General features: G+C 33.5%; 1 protein-coding gene across 5 annotated transcripts in view; it reads left to right on the forward strand.

Annotated features, from left to right (window-relative positions):
• Nucleotides 1-15,668, forward strand: part of LOC107029618 — a 43,250-nt gene extending 27,582 nt beyond the window's left edge. For 2 of the 5 annotated variants that reach the window (XM_027911861.1, XM_027911862.1), the window contains 3 exons: nt 3,848-3,918; nt 5,327-5,360; nt 15,611-15,660. In XM_027911861.1, the coding sequence (XP_027767662.1) occupies nt 3,848-3,918; nt 5,327-5,360; nt 15,611-15,624 (119 nt within the window). In that variant the 3' untranslated portion in view covers nt 15,625-15,660. Of the gene's footprint in view, nt 1-3,847; nt 3,919-5,326; nt 5,361-15,610 lie in introns of all 5 variants that reach the window. The other 3 variants (XR_003574507.1, XR_003574508.1, XM_015231052.2) reach the window with 3 other exon arrangements.
• Nucleotides 15,669-17,955: the final 2,287 nt, after the last annotated feature.

Raw genomic sequence — 17,955 nt, forward strand, 5'->3', positions numbered from 1 at the left:
GACGGAGGGGTGGGGGGAGGGTGTGTGTGTGTTCCTCAGGGCACGAGCCTTGGGGACGGGGGTGGTCCTTAGGGCATGGCGCCTCGAGGATGTTAGGGGTCCTCCGGGACGGTGGGGAGGACGGGAGGATGGGGGTGGGGGCATTTTTTAGTGGGTAACATAATTTAAACAACCTCTATAATAGAATGCATCTTTTTGTAAAATAATCATTCTGTCAAGTTTGTGTATTTCGGACACGATAAATAAGAAAACTACGTTCAATTAAGAGGTGTAATCAAGAGACTAAGCGTACTAATTTTAAAATGAATCATATGTATATAATCGTTTAGGCTATAAAGATGTGCCACACAGGAGTGGAGCTAAGTGAAACTCATGAGTGGAATCCAAATCTTATCCATTGAAAAATCATAGTGAATATATAATGTCAAATTCTAATTTTATGAACATTTTAATTAATCCCTTTGACACTAAAGAGAAACTTAACGGTTAAAGGGGTTCAAAGTTTGTCCAAACGCCCAGGTTTGAGCCCAATGGCAATTGAAAAGGAAATTTTGACAACTACACTTCTAATGGGGGTAAGGACGATATCAATCAAGGGATGTAGGTTAATTAGGAAAACTTGAGATTCAATCAACACTCAATGATCCATTGCTATTCAATCCAAAATCAATTACTAATAAGTAGTCTAGGTCATCTTCAATTGCGCTAATTATCTTTTGATCTCAAAGTCATGATGATATCTCCTTTCGGTCTCAATCACACTAATACAAAATAAGACACTAGCTTAACTTAGACCTCTCTTTAAAGGAAGTATTGCATCCAATATGGGATTTAAGTACATTCACGGAGGTTTAATAAAGATTCAAGAATAAAAAACTCAAGAACATGAGATTTCGTCCTAACCCTAATTCATTCACAGAGAATTCTTTGAAACCATATAAATATAATTCTTGGGGAGGAACAAGTTATTTCAACACGTGGAGGAACAAGAGTTCTTGTAGAAAAGCTTCGAGCTTGGAACCTGAACTTGGAAAACCCTTCTATGAATTTCTTGGAGAAGAATTTTGGGAGTGAACCTTGATTCAAAACTCTAGATTTCTTGAAGAGAATCTTGAACTTGGAGCCTTTAGATCTTGGAAAATTAGAAAAGGTTGTTTCTTGATGATCTTGACCTTTGGGAGAAGATGGATTGGGGATTATGAGAGTTAATATACGTATTAGAAGGTTATTCGGTTATAATACCGAGTTAGGAAAGTTAATTTGTAATGAACCACACCAATCGTTATGGTTCGTTGAACCAATGATTAAAGAATCTGGTTAGAAAACATTTACAAAATTGTCCGCGCTTCGCAAGGTTGTGAACTTTGTCAATGATCTACTTTTGAACTTTTTATAATATAAGTGTTTTTGAGTGGGTTTGCCCTACGATAAATTGTCAAAAATATTTTACACAATGATGAAATAATTATTTTTTAAAATTTTAAAACAAAAAAGATTTGATTTTAAGTGTACGCATTTTGTGATTTATTCTTCATTTTACTATAGTTATTCATCACCAAAGTCTTTAGAAAATATATGTAATTGTTTCATTATACATTCATAAAGTGGTACACACATTCATCAATTGCGAGAGTTTTTCCTCCTATTCTAGGCCTCTACATACACAATCTAAATATTTTGAATCTTTTATAATTAGTTGGATACTTGATAGGTTAATTAAAATTAGAAAACACATCACTTGGAGTTTGATGGAATAACTTATCTCACTCAAATAATTTGGATTGAATAATGTCTTGGCAAGTCCCTTTTTCAAAATCATTTGCAGTTGATGACACTATTTTCATAGCCAAAATGCATACTTTGTTGTTTACTTGTTTATGTTTCGATAAATATGGTTAAGATTATATTTTTTTGAAGAATTTTAATATAATGTTTGTAAAGATAAAATTATTTATTTAATATTTTATTAATATGTATTCATCCTACTTTAAGGGGTAATTCATTGACTCTACTCAAACAGTTGACCTCAAACGTTTGATTAAGGTTGAGCAAAATACCTACCATCCCATATCCCTTTATTTCATCCATGTGACTAATCAATTGAATGTTTCTATAAGTTAAATAACTAAAACTACAACGTAGTGTGGAACCACCATAAATTCTTAATACTCAAGTCCCTTTTTGAACATCCCATGGATTTTTTAGCCACTGAAAACTCTATAAAGATCAAAGTCATTTATTTTGAAAGTTTAACAATTCTAATGTACATGACACCAATAACCTAAGGATTACAACAAACTCTTGATTAACATATCTTTACTTCAACATAATGATCAAAATCATAAATATAAATAACAAAGTTTAAAATATGTACTCAAAAACAATAATTAATAACATCAACATATATTAATGAATGTCAAAAACATACCATGATCTGTAACAATAGAACGGCACAAATAGGAAAAATCCAGCCCATTAAATACTCATTGTCCCCTTAAGTAAATTATCCTCCTCTAGTACTCGAGGTTTCAAGGAATAGATCCTCTCAGGATAGAATAATTCTATTCACAAGTGTATTGATATAAAATAATGGTGTTAGTGGGTCATTTAACATGAACAAAGTATATGAATATTTAATTGTGCAGAAACTGAAGAAGTAGTTCAAATTTTCGTTATTTTAAGTGAGAGGAGATCCCTATATTTATAGACAACAAGGGATAGCGTAAATAAATCCTTATTGTGTGTTATCATAAAAGTCACAACCATTCATAAAATTCACAACTTTTCATAAAAATCGCAACTCTTCATAAAAGTGACAATTGTTCATAAAATCACAACTTTCGTAAAAGTCACAACTTTTCATAGAAGTCGCAACTTTTTATAAAAGTCGCAACTTTTCATAAAAGTCGCAACTTTCATAAAAGTCACAACTTTTTATGAAAGAAAGACTAATTTTGAAATAAATAAATTGAACGGGAATCTTGGTTTGTGGTGGTTCCAAATAGGCAGATAAGTCGCAACTTTTCATAAAAGTCACAACTTTTTATGAAAGAAAAGACTAATTTTTGAAATAAATAAATTAAAAGGGAATGCTGGTTTATGGTGGTGCCACATAGGCGGATCTTAGGTTCTCATATATATATATATATATATATATATATATATATGATTGTTGGTTAGGTGATCTCATATGAAATACGAGAAAGATAAGGTATAGGGTGATCGAGGAATGAACTGAGTGGTGTGTCTAAGCTTGAATCGTGTTTTCTAGTACCTAAGACATTAAGGAGTCCACAGGGTATTATTCTTTGAGTGAGTAAGACTCACCGTATCAAACTTGGTGAAAAGGGGTAGTATAGAACATCAAGAGTCGAAGGTATGTTGTGAAATAGGGGCTTTTGGGAAAGTTTACGAGTATCCAATTCCATGCAAGCCACTATAGAAAATTCCATGCCACTATAGCAAGATGAATTATGTAGGCGATTTAGTAGGTGGTCCACTATGAAGACGCCACAATACCTAGTTGGAATGCAATAGCGGGATAAGTCATGTTTTAATGTAGAAAGTGCTCAAATCCTCTTAAATTTTTGCACTTCATTGTGGGGAAAATGGAAAGCGATTTAGGGTAGATGCCATAAATTTTTCCACCAATTCTCTTAACTTAGTAATTTGATTCTTAAAGCCCTGGAATCTAGATTGTTAATCTAGGGAGGGTTTTGACTTGAATTAATAGTAGGAAAAGTCCTTATTTAGGTAGAATGATCATGAATTGGATAAGGGTTAGGATTTGAGTATATATGGATTTAATTAGGCCAACGTTCATTGATTTCTTTGCTTTTTGTTGTAGGTCAAGGACAAGCCGATGCATTAAAAAGGGGGAAAGCTCAAGTACTTTCGAGCATTCATATTTGTTTCGAGGTAGGTGATGGTCTGTTTGTTTTCCAAAGTATGTAATGTGTGCATGTTAACTATTTTGTAATATTATTTGTGTGATGCATGTGAGGGAAACTAAAACGCTAATTTTAAATGACATTACATGATACTCTCATGCAACGAACCTATTTGTTTACAAGGAACTTATTTGTTTATTGTGATTTCAAGTTGATTGTTCATTTTTTATACTCCCCTCCTTCAATACAAGTTGAGTATAAATAAAACAAAGGGAACTCCATTTAGGGATTTTGTGTAAGAGATAGTATTGAAAATAGTTCAAACACAAGCAAAGGATATTGAGGACCCTATGACCACTAACCTTAAAGCTGAAGAAATGGCCATCCTACATGCACTGAAATACATAAAGATAACATAAGTGGAGAAGGTGATTACTGAGACTGATTCTTTGGTGTTGAAAACATTATTGAAAGTGTATGATATACCCCTTGAATGATACTACTATTCATTTTTATTTGTCACAGTTTCACCAGACACACCCATTAAGGAAAACATTATTGGTATAGGATTTTACTAAACTATCCTTATTAAATGATGTTTTAGGTCTTGGAAAATGATTTGGAGAATAAGTATTTAACGTTGAGAGTAAACTAAGGGAAAAAATTATTGTGTTTTCTTGATATGTCAAATGTGACAAGTAAAAATTTATTTTAGGTATGAGTGATAAGTAAAAGTGAACGAGGGAATAATAACTAGAGTGGAGGAACCCTGTATGAGGATTAGACTTTTCAGATGATGAGTAACATAGAAGAAGAGTGGAAGGGTGGATAAAAGGCTCTAGTTCAAATCCTAAGGAAGGAGAACAAGGACTACTTACAACAGTTTGTTAAGTTTTGTAGGTATAACAAAATTCACAGATGCAAGGAGTAGATCAATAAACAGGCATCAGAATCAAAGAGAAACAACAATTATAGAACAAAACCCTCAAACGTTGGCAAATCGGGAAAATTTGTTATTGGATTGTTACAAAGTTGTTGGAGTGGAATAAGATATTTGAATAATTTTATTCTATTATGTCATTATATACGTGAGAGATTGTAGAATAGAATCATCTAGATCCCATAAAATTTAGAATTCTATAAAATCATATATCATATCATATATTATTATAAGTGAGAAACTCCTAACTTCAAAATTAGATATAAATGGGAGCAGTGTTAAGGTATTCAAATGTGGATTATATCATGCAATAATGATATTGGAAGATAGAAAGTCATTGAAATTGATAAAATAGCTTGAGTAAGTTGTTAGAACTTAAGAGTTATCTTAATATCACTTATTTCACATTATTATTGTCAACTTCAATGTAATTGTTAACAATTAGGGATGTTAGTGGATTATTTGATAAGCATAGCTTGTGAAACAATAAATGCAGGGAGGGAATCAACCCACTCAAGAATTATTTTTCAGTAAGTTAAATTAAAAAATATGTTGCTTCTATTTCCTTAGTTAAACACTTAATATTTAAGTTTCGAATTTTTGACAAAAAACATTTTCACATGTATTCACCATCTTGACATGTGTATGCATATTTACTTATGAATCATAATTCGGAATAGGAAGGTCAAAATTATCTATTTATTGTATTTTATATCATTTCATTTAATTCAAATAGAATACTTTTGAATTCCTTTAAAATAAATTTACATATTTATAAATTACAATCAAAATTAAAAGAAAATCCACTTTTATTTTGCGTTTATAGATAATTCTTTTTATGATTGAAAATGTGGAAGTAGGAAAGAATTCAATAAAAATAAAATGGAAGGAACATAAACGAAAGGAGAAGAACTAAGGCAAACGATACGTAATAGTAATGTTAGGGGAAAATAATATTAAGTAAAAGAAAAAAAAAAGGCTAAAAGATTAAAATATAATAAGTATGAAAAATAACCATGTGAATGTATTACGAAAACAACATATATACTTGTTACAAGTACATGTGATAATTCAAATTTTGGTACAAATTGTTAAGGTATATTATGTGTGTATTGTCCCTTTCTTAGCGAAGTAACAACGTAATATATTGCATGTTTTGATCTAATAACATAAAAAGGTAAATTATTTATCGCATTAAATTTTGTTGTCCAAATTTGACATTTAGCATATTTAATTATTTTGCATTTTGACTCTACAATTAGAAAAAAAAATCATTTACGTAGGTTGATTGTTCATTTATTTCATTTATATTTTTTTGATAAATTATTTGTGAAATTCATCACAATGTGATTTTAATATAACTCCTATCATATAGAATATTTTCGTGAGGCTCACGTGCAAAGCACATGTCCATGACTAGTTATACTATAAGTGGAAAGAATGTTAGTCAAAAGTTATATTACTATTTTGTTCCTATGCTAAATCATAATTTAATTAATAAAATATCAATAAATAAATTTCTAATTCAAAAGTCACCTGAAAATTTGAAAGGTCAATTACTATTAAAATAAATATAAAAAAGATAAAGCATAAAATTTAACTTCAAAAGATAAATGTATCTACTTTAAGTCTTTAACTTAATTACTCATATGTAGTCTTTTATTAATTGTGTGAGAAATTTGAAAGGTTAAGATTAAGAAATGAGAATTAGAAGATTAAAATGATGAAAATTGTAAAAGTGGATCCCTACACTAAATCATATCTAAATAATTAAATATTAGTAAATAACTTTCTAATTTATTATATGGGAAAAGGGCTTGACAAATACTTCAATTTTAATTTGGCCGAAATTATTGTTACGATACCAAACTTTATGGAGGACTTTTTACCCCCTGCACTATTTAATAGTGTACTTTAATGGGACACATTACTATTTATAATTATTCAATATTTTTTATTTTCACATGGGCTCACATATAGCTTCAAAATGCACTATTCAATAGTGCAGGGATAAAATGTCTTGTCCAAAGTTTGATATCAGTACATGCTTACAACAATTTCGGTCAAATTTCAAATATATTTTTGACCTTTTTCTATTATTGTATAGTCTTAATTACTCTTAATTTAAAAGTTGAAAAGGTTTAAAAAGATAATATATATATATATAAATAAAAAGTCATACTCATCAAAAAATGGAGATAAAAATATGTTTTTCATTAACTTCTAAAATTAAATTAATAGGTTTCTAAATAATATATACTGAATCTGATTGTACAAAGTTGTTCCATATTCCCACGTCTGTTAGAAGTTGTTATTACCTATAATTCGTTCAACTAAAATGTTTAATTCGTCTCATCTTCTACGAAATTCATCTCATGCCTTTTCATATACTTTATAGGATTTTATAAATTTGGACAAAAAAATTTATATATTCAATCACATAGTCAAATGATCTATCAAACTCATAGTAAAAATCATCTTAGTAGTTTTGTATTCATAACTTATGTTGCTTCTAAAAACTTTTCATCATCATGTATTCATCACCCATTTTCTACTTTTGGGTTTCAGTTACAATTTGTGTTTTGGATTTGAGAGTTATATTTCTTGTAATGATCGGGGAGTACCCCCTAGGCATCACACGACGTACTTGACCTCTCGGAGGTCTTGTACAAGGCTCTTAGCATTCATTCATCACATATGTATGAAAAGTAGTGCAGAATTAAAATTTTTCACAATAATAATCAATAAGAGAATTCTTTTATAAAACTTAAGAAAGAAACTAAGTCTCGTCATAAGTCATCTTAACACAAGTCGATATCATAGGGTCACAAACCTTTCATCAATTTGAAAAGAAACTTATAGTCTATTACAAAGTCTTTTAGAAAAGGAAACTAGAAACATTGTTCATGTCCTCGAACATACCAATCTTGAGAGAAATCTACTTCCCAAGCTTCAACTTCTAAAAAATCCCCACTTGCCACCTACACTTGTAGACACAGAGAAACATATAGAATTAGCACAATTAATGTACTAAGTATGGTGAACATGCAAGAAAACCATGCAAAAAGGGACATTTACTTTAAGATATGTTTTCATGCTATTTTGATAGAAACCTTCATCAAAAGAGTTTACGAGACATAATACAAGTCAACAATCACGTATAAGACATATTCCATATTCAAGAATTAAGCATTTTCATCACTTTAGACCATCTACCTAAGGTTACTCTAAGACTCACTTAAGTAAAATATGAAGAGACGGCTCATACAACCTTTTCAAGCACACCTAAGTGATCCTCAAAGCTACCCTAGGTAAGGATCTTTCTCTTGACATAATTTAACTAAGTCAACATTATTCAATTAGCCATTTTAAGAGACAACTAAATAGTTAGGGGACTTCACATAATGGTTTTGAAAGACCTAGGGAACTCATTCTAGCATCTTCAAAACCTACTCATGTCATGTGTAGATAGCGTCTCATTCCACTACCTGCACATTGTAGAACCTATCCAATACTAGAGTGCACATCCCACATATGATGAGAATAGGCATTAACCGACATAGATCATACTAGTTAGGTATGAAATCCGATGTCAAAAGGAACCCACACCGTGGAAGTTATTCTACTTGCCAAGGGTAGGATTAGGACACATCCCATATAGGCATATGGTTTAGGCGATATCAAAAGGTTTCTTTGTACTCTAGTCTCGTACTCAACTAGAGTTACTCCCTTAAGCATATCCACTCGGTGATTTGCCTTTGTTCTCATAGAGTAATTTCATTCACATAGATGTATTAGAGAAGGTACCATCACTAAGCCCTACCAACTCATAATACCATTTCCAAGAATGGGTCCCATAGGGCTGCCAATCAAGGTCTATTTGGATAGCTCTTATGACTTTCTTAGAGATGGTTTCATGCCGTTACGGTCAACTACCTCTAAGTCCATCATTCCGCTCAAGAAGGAGGCACCATATAGGTCTATAACTTCAAGGCTTCTTAATTAACCTTTTTTTTCATATTCAAGGTTTCACATTCTCAATCTTCTTTTCATATTCAAGGTTTCACATTAGTCATTCATAGAAGGGTACCTACTTTAGGTCTAATGATCCTAGACTTTCATTCATACACTCATTCAATACAATTCAAGTACCAAGTAGGAACAACTAGTCTACCAACACAAGATACAACATCATTCTACAAAGACTCTCCTTAGTCCTTCATCATCATATAACAACACCTAAAAGGAAGTACATTCCATCATATCATAGTAGCACCCATACAAGATCATCTAGACATCATATGAGCACCTCCACTTTATACATTCATTCATACTATACCATGATAATGTCAAAATTCACATAATAATGCCGACAAGGCCATGTTCATAACGTTTATAACAATTAAACACCGCCACAATAAGCGGACCATACAAATCAATAGCAAGTGGATATCTATTATACAATAAACAAAGGAATTAGGTCAACTCACCACCTTCCAATAGCCACGATCACCATTCCTGAGCCTTTCCAAAAAATTCACAAAACTAGGCCAACAATTCATCCATACCAATGATCCAACAGAATTCAATATAGATATCAATTCTATAAGGCAACTATGAGAAATTTCAACAATGATCAACACATAATTCAATCGTCCATAACAATCTAAACATGAATTCAACCTTATTAGATCATAATTAATACACCCACTTTACAACCAAAATTTGGAATTCAAGGAATACATGGGTTCATGGAGTTTTTTTTTTATCATAAAACCATCATTTAACACTGATTAATTCATAAAACATCAATTTTGTCACGCCCCGAGCTATCCTCGAGACGCGACACGGGACCTGTAACACCCTATAGCCAAAAAAAACCAAAAGCTAGCTTTACCGAAAAAATCTGCAGGTGCAACCAACGGTGGCATCGACAGTCTGTAGGTCAGACGACGGTCCGTCCTGCACAACCGTCGATGGGATCAGAAACTCCCAAAAATTTCAACCCAGAAAAATTGGTTAAGTCTTGGACGACGGACATACTTACGGTCTGTAGGTCAGACGACGATCTGTAGTCCGTGACCGTCGATCGAGACCCCCATTCACCCATTCTCTGACAACAGCTACAGATGACCAGCACAGTCCGTAGGTGGACCTACGGTCCCTAAGTGGAAAATTTGCAGACAGTTAAGGAGAAATGCAGTTGGGTCAACTTCAAATGGTCATAACTCTTAGAAAAAAATATATTAGGTGTCACATGACCTACCCACAAATAGATAATTGAATTATCTTTCCATAGCCACCGACCTTGCTAAAAATCTGACCTCCGAGTAAAATGTTATTCCCATTTTAGTAAAGGCCTGTAAAACAGGCTCAGTTGGCGAAAACTAATGATGGGGCGTCGGTCAGACGACGGACCATCAGTCCTGGCCGTCGTTTGGTCCGACAGCAACTTTCCCAAGGATCTTTTGGACCTTTCCCACTTCGTTCAAACACTAATTTACGCTGTTTTGACCCTAAATCATCATATTATAGTCAGTTTAAGCCTAAAAACATAATTAAAATATATCTAAGTTAAATTATTAAATCAAAACTTAGAAAATTAGAAGCAAGAGAGGAGAAAAAGCTCACGAACCCTAGTTCAAGAACGTCACAAGTTCGAGCAGTTTCAGCCCCGAAAGTATTTTTTTCATGGATTTCATCACCAGGCATGTGGGATTTCACTAGTGGGTTCCTTTCACCCGTTGGGTCCCTAGTTTTTAGTCAGATTCTTGATTCCCATATCATGAGTAGACCCAGGGTTTCTAGAACTTTGATATAACTTCATGAATTTATTAAATATATGTTCCAAATCAGATTATCATGTAATTACTCAGGCTATCACATGGATTTCAGAACCCTAGCTTTATATTTCTTTAGTTCTTGAATTACACATGCTAGGTCAGATATTTTAGACACTTCAGATATACATGCCTCAGTTATAAATGCATAATTACCAGATTATTTGTTGCATTCTCAGTTTGCATGTTCAGTTTCGAGCTATCCAGTATTTATAGAAACTCAGACATAGTCAGTAAATTTACAGAATTCATGGGAGTAGCATAATACCGAGTTGGGTTAGGGTTCAACGTACCCAAATAGTCCCAGAACTACTAGCCAATTGGGTACGCTAAACCCTTTTTGGGTCCGTAGGTTGGGTTTGTTCGATAGGACTTTACTAAAATAGACATAACTTTTTACTCGGAGGTCTGATTTTAGAAAAGTTGGTGGCTAAGGAAAGCTAATTAAATTATCTATATGTGGGTATATCATGAGACACCTAATACATTTTGTGCTAAGAGTTATGATCAATTGAAATTGACCCAACTTCATTCTTCCATAACTGATTGCTAACTTCTACCTATGGTTAGACCTATGGACCGTAGATCGAACGAAGGTCTATGCTGGTCAATCGTCATTCGTATCAGAGAATGGGTAAATGGGGTGTTGATCGATGGACACAAACGACGGACCGTATTCTGACCTACGGATCGCAGGTCCGTCCGTCATTCGACACTTAGTCAAATTTTCTTGGACTGAGATCTTAGGGGTTTCTGACTCAATCGACGGGTGTGCAGAACAGACCATGGATCAGGCTACAGTCCGTCGATTACAACCGTCGACTGCACCTACAGATTTTCTGAAAAGCTAATTTTTTTTATATGTTTTGGATATGCGGTGTTACAAATTTAAATCTTTTCACGCAAGAACCCATGCTTAGAATTCAAAATAGAATTTCAAGGTTTTTGGTGATATGTGAAAAGCCTTGGAAATTGGCTCCTTGAATGAAAGAAGAATAAAGGATGAAATCAACATACCTTACTAGTTGAAATCCCACGAAATTGATGGAGAAATCACTGAAATTCTTCAATCCTAGCTTCAACTTGACTTCAAGGCTCCCATGGAGTCTTGAGAGAACTTTATTTGGGAGAGGGGTTTTTATTTTGAAAACTGAGGGGGTCTAGGTGTTTACACTAACTTAAAATACTTTAAAACAGTTCAAATAACTGTGTACTAGTTAATTAGGACGTGGGGTGATTTTTACAATTCACCCCTCACTTGGCCAAGACCCTGCAGATATTGCAGGTGTCAAACGACGGCCACTAATGACGAGGCGTCGATGGGACTACGGACTGTCTTGCTAGTCCATGGTTTGGGTGAGACTCCCAAATATGGGGCTAAATGTAAGATCCCAAAAAAAAGACTTAGGTGAACTAGAGCCTAACATGTTGGTCATGATGGTCTATGGTCCTAAATTGGATTATAATGTGGTATTGAGGCAATGTCTAAGAGTTTAGGTGCATTGGGAGTCAAACGTCAAAGGACGACTAAAACATTCAACGACTAAGTCACCTATGTGCCTCATATGTGGTTCTATGTGTTTATAGGTGGTTCATGAGGTTATAAGGTCCTCAAATGAGTTATTATGGTGTATATAGGCAGTGTGTCAATTTTCGTGAAGTTTGGAGGTCAAACGTCCAAGAACATCCATGACGTTTGAAAATTTTATCTTAAAATGACCTTGTGTGTATAGGCATGTTTCGTTGAGCTTTGCGTGTTCGTTTTGGATGAAATTCATGTGATAGGTCCTAAAATTGTATACGAGCATGTTTGGGTTGGAAACATCCGGGCAAACATCCCCAAGGACAATCCAAGGGTCCTTGAGGAAGTACCCAAAGTTGGTGCCCAAGACAACCGATGCCCAGTGGGTCAGTCGACCCCCCGTTGGTGGTGTCTCGTCGACTAATACTTATTCATGGGAGAGTATATACCAAAGAAAAGCCTCAGTCCCAGACCACGGACCAGTAGAACGGTCCATTGGTCAAAGGATGGGTCGTCGATGGGCCTGTGTCCCTGCGTGCAGTTCACTGTTAAGTTGAGGGGTGAACTTGTAAATTCACCCCACGTCCAAATAAGGATAGTGGCGGTTTCTTAAGGGTCTTTTGGGCATCTTAAATGTTTTTATAAGCCTAAAACACTTCAAAAATTTCATTCTTCATAATCAAAATCCAAAATCCCTTAGAAATTTCTCTAGAACTCCATTGGAGTCAAAACTCAAGGAAGGGATTGGATTGGAGGATTGAGTGGATATTCTTCATCAAATTCAAGAATTAGCTTCATTGATGTATGGTTTTTTATCCTTGAAACTCTATTCATCAAGAAGCCCAACTTTCAAAGATGTTTTCTAAAATTTTCAATGATGAATTGTCCAATTTCATAATCTATGCATGGGTTCTTGCATTAAAGGTTTTTAAGCATTGAATATGGATTGAATTGTTATTAAATATATGATTTTAACTCAACTAACATATGAACCCATGAAGTTGATGAACCCTAGTTTTTGACTACTTTATGGGTTACTTAATATTTATGAATTCTAGTGTAGTTTTATATGGGCTATCTAATGATGTAAAATTTGTATTCAATTGATGTATAGGTTGTATTATATTGGTAAATCTATGTTGGATTAACTTAGTTTCATTAAGTATTATGATTTATGCATTGAATTGATGTTCATTGCTATGAGTAAGGGTCTTATGATATTGAATTGGATGGTTTAGCATTTGATTGAGGTGTTGAGGATGGAGTGGTGGTACGCTACCCTATTTCCCTTATTTTTATGTTAATTAGAATTCAATTATGTTGTTATTGGTATGGTCCACTTATGATGGCGGTGTTATGTGCTTTACTTGCAATGGATGTGGCCTTGTCGGCGTTACTTTATGCATTATGATGATCATGGCCTTCTCGGAAAATTACTTGAAGTATTATGATGATTATGTGAAGTATGGTAATGTCTATCTACATGATAAGTAATGTGAAAGTCTAGGTGTTTTTCTATTGATGTTAATTAGATGATCATGTTAGACTATAACTATGGCTTTGTATGTATAGTCTTAGGGTTATTGCTTGGTTATTCCTACTTGACTATATGAGTCTATGATGGTCATATTTATGATGATATGATAGTGTATAGTATGACTTAAATATGATAAGGGTTATTTTTATGTGCTTCTAGAATGACATGTAATATGTGTTAAGGTGAAGTATGTTGTGTCTTGTCTTGGTTGACTTATGTCCCTTACTTGATGCATGTATGAATATGAATATGTGATGTCTTTACTTAGGATGCTAAATCCTCTTAGTCTTGTATGTATGAATGACATGAGACCTTAAATGAAGTTAAGAGGGTCCTTTATGTGAAACGTTGAACCTGGTGTAAGGTTATGAATGTTGAAAATGAAAGTCGTAATGGTATCCGTCAAGTAAAGAAATGATAGACTTAAGGTTGATTGGTTCGAACAGCATCATATCACATTGTAGGAAAGTCATGATGAGCTTCTTGTCGCCATTGTGAGGTAGCCCTAGTGGACCTTTCTTTGGTAGGGTAAATGTGATTGAGTTATGAACTTGATATGAAACCCTTTTATATGAACCTTAAATGTAAATTACTCTATGAGAACAAAGACTAGAGTTGAGTGAGTATGGTAAGGGAAGTAGTTATAGTTAAAGAATGAGACTAGATTACAAAGCACGCCCTTCATATTCCTTAACCATATGCCTACATGGGATGTGTCTAAGTTCTACCATTGGCAAGTAGAACAACCTCATCGGAGTAGGATAGAACTCCGGATTCCATGTCTTGCTATCATGGTATATGTCGGTTATTGCATATTCTCATCATATGGAATACCTATTAGCATTAGAGAAGTTCTATGAAGTTTAGGTGGTGGTATAGGACGCTATCTAGACATTGCACAATAGGCTTTGAAGGTGTTAGTTGGAGTTCCTAGGTCTTGTCCAAGACCATTACTTGAATGTCCTTTATGTGTTGAATGTCTCCTAAATGAACTAATGAATATAATGACTTAAGTAATAAATTATGTTAAATGAATAAGTACTTATCTAGAGTAGTTAAGGGTTGTCTAGTTAAGGTGTGAGGGGGGCATAGAAATTGGTCACTTTGTATCTTACCTAGATGAGTCTTAAGAATGACTCTAGTTAGGGAAAATGATTGAATATGTAGACATGATCTAAACTTAGGTAGTCTTAAGGATTATTTATGTAGTATTGAAGAGGTCAATCAAGGACATTATCTTCTTGATTTGCTTCAGTAAGTCTTTTGATAGCCTTTGGAAAGAGAGTGTCATATTATCTATATGTGTAGTGTTAAGTGAGAATGATTCTATCCTAGGTAGTCTTTAGGATCTCTTAAGTGTGTGTTTAAGTGATTGTATGAGCGGTCACTTCACAACTCACTCAAGTGAGACTTAGAATTATCTTTGGTAGAGGAAATCTCATTTTTCATGGGTTTGATGTCTTGTAAGAGTGTATGTGTCTTATTATAAGTAGTCTTTAGGGTCATTTAGGCATGCTTAGGGAGGTTGTATAGGCGGTATCTCTTTGTGTTGCTTAAGTGAGTCTTAGGATAGCTTTTAGTGAGAAGACTGTATGCTAGGAAGTGTTAAAAGGCAAGAAGAAAATACTTCACTGTAACAGTGAAGCAAAGTCATTGTACAGTAAGTTTAGGTTACTGTGATGTTACCTCAAAAATATGATAAATCGTTTAAATGTTATCTTATGTGTTTCTAAGTTGATAAAATGTTCTTATGATTATATTATGATATTTAAATGAAAAGATGCATATTTCCAATAAATGTCCGTTTTCATGATTTTCATGCATTATGTCATACTTAGTACATGTTGTTGTACTAATCCATGATTTTATCTATCTCTATAGTTGTTGGTAGGTGAGGAGAATTTGGGAAGCAAGACTTGGATCGTAGCATCATTCAAGTGAAGTTGAAGTATGTCCTCATTTTATTCGAGGGCGTAGATATCTTTTATGTTTCTTTTCAAAGTATTGTAATAGATTAAGTAATTCTATATTTTGAAGTATGGGCTGTGTCCCAAAAGTATTCTTGTGTCTTAAGTTTGATGACATTGAGACTAGTATTTCCTATGATTTTATATGAAAGATATTATTAATGATATTCTAATATTTTGTGAAAAGTTTGAATCCTGCACTACTTTTCATTATGTATATGCGATGAATGATATGTAAGGGCTTGTACAAGACCTCTGAGAGGCCAAGTACGCCGGTTGCAATCGGAAATTGACCCTATCTTCTAGGGTGTGATTTTGGGATGTGACACTAAGCTCCCACAACTAAGTGTGGAACCACGCCCCTTGTTGACGGGGCGTCGTTTGATCAAAGGGGTGTCAATTGAGTCTGTTTGGAAGCTTCATGGCAAATGTTTGGGTCCTCCGCAAGGACCCTTACGGTGGTCCTTGGGGAGTCGTACCTGAACGTTTCGACCCTAAAAAGGACCATCTAGACGCTAGGGTCCCCTCCTATCATTTTAGACACCAAACAACACATAAAACATGCAAAGGAACACTAGCACACACACAAGACTAGTTTCCAAACGTCTTGGTCGTTCTTCGACGTTTGACCTCCAAACTCTTCAAACTTCCCCCTAAAGCTATCATTCATCATTTTAACACCTTATTAACTCATAGCACACATGTGAGGCTCTAGTTTATCCTAATTTATTTTGAGGATTGTAACATTTCTTCACTGTAGATATGTTGGAGAAAAAACACATTATGGTCCTTCTTTCGATTCTGATAATACCTTTATTTGAGTATGAGCAACAGGCCGAATACAATTACATAATTTATGTTCAAATATTCTTATTTTTTTTCAATTTATATGATGAAACTACTTTGAAGGTGGATTGTATCATTATTTGTGTCTTGTTTTCTTGCTTAAAATATCATTCCTTTTTTGTGTGTATATATATTTGCACTTTATTTATTGGTTTTGTATTTTACGATAGGTTTTTTTTTATTGCGGTTATTTTCATCTTTTAATAGATTTTGGTATGATCTCTTATATAAAGTGAACAAAAAATATTAGTCCACTTCACTTTTGTGTTTCATCATCTTATAGTTATTATAACTTTATGTAAAATCAATTTATTGGTATTTTTTTCTTCATTAATATGGTAAATATATATTTTTCTTTTGTCTTTATTAATTTTGTTAAATATGTTTACGTCCATTTCTTAAATTTAGATAAAGAATTTATATATTTTCAACACTTTTTATTTTGCAGAGAAATAATAAAAATTAAATTAAAAAAATAATTAGCATTACTATATTTGCTCAGAACAACATATGCAAAAGAAAAATGTAATTGATAATTATCAACGTTAGATTAGACCTATACACATTTGTATGATAATAAAGAATAAACGTGTGGTGCACTGAGGGCTGTGTATCGGCCGGTTCGGTTCGGTTTTGAAGCTTATCGGGTTGGCTTATTGGTTATCGGTTTGTAGAGATGCTAAACCGTTATAGAACCATTAAGATATTGGCTTATCGGTTATTGATTTATCAGTTTTTGATCGTTATCGGTTCGGTTATCGGTTTAACCGCTAAGATTTGACACAAGAAAAAACATTGAAAATTACTTAGAAACAAGCTGATAAACCAAATAAAGCATGCACTTGAGTTCACAAGTTACATCTTGCTCAAAAGCAAACACTTTTACATTGTAGAATAATCAAGTGTTTGAGACAACCAAAAATAAAAGTAGAAAATTAAACTCTAAGTCGAGGACTTAATATACAAAATGGTTTAAATATAGTTATGTAATTTACTATTGGGCTATCGGTTAACCCGTTAATAAAAAACCTTAAACCGTTAAGAACCGATAACCCGATAATAAAAAAGAATCAAAACCGTTATCAAAACCACTAAACTAATAACCCAATACTATAAACCAATAACTTTTTTATCGGTTCGGCTTATCGGTTTCGGTTCGGTTTTGAACAGCCCCCCTAGGTGCACATTTCCACAACTAGCTTTACAAAAGGAAAAAGAATCATAGATATGATATTCTATATTACAATAATTATCTTAAAGATCTTAAAGGATCAAATCTCGATACGGAGGATACCCTCTATCATCCAACAATAGGGAACAAATATAGTGTGTGGTATTAGCACTACATAGGTGCTCATTCTTCTATATGTACCTAAGGATTCTTGTAGGAACTCAAAAGAACAGCTAACAAGA

Source organism: Solanum pennellii, chromosome 9 (assembly GCF_001406875.1).
Source record: "Solanum pennellii chromosome 9, SPENNV200".
In the NCBI taxonomy this organism is placed as follows: domain Eukaryota; kingdom Viridiplantae; phylum Streptophyta; class Magnoliopsida; order Solanales; family Solanaceae; genus Solanum; species Solanum pennellii.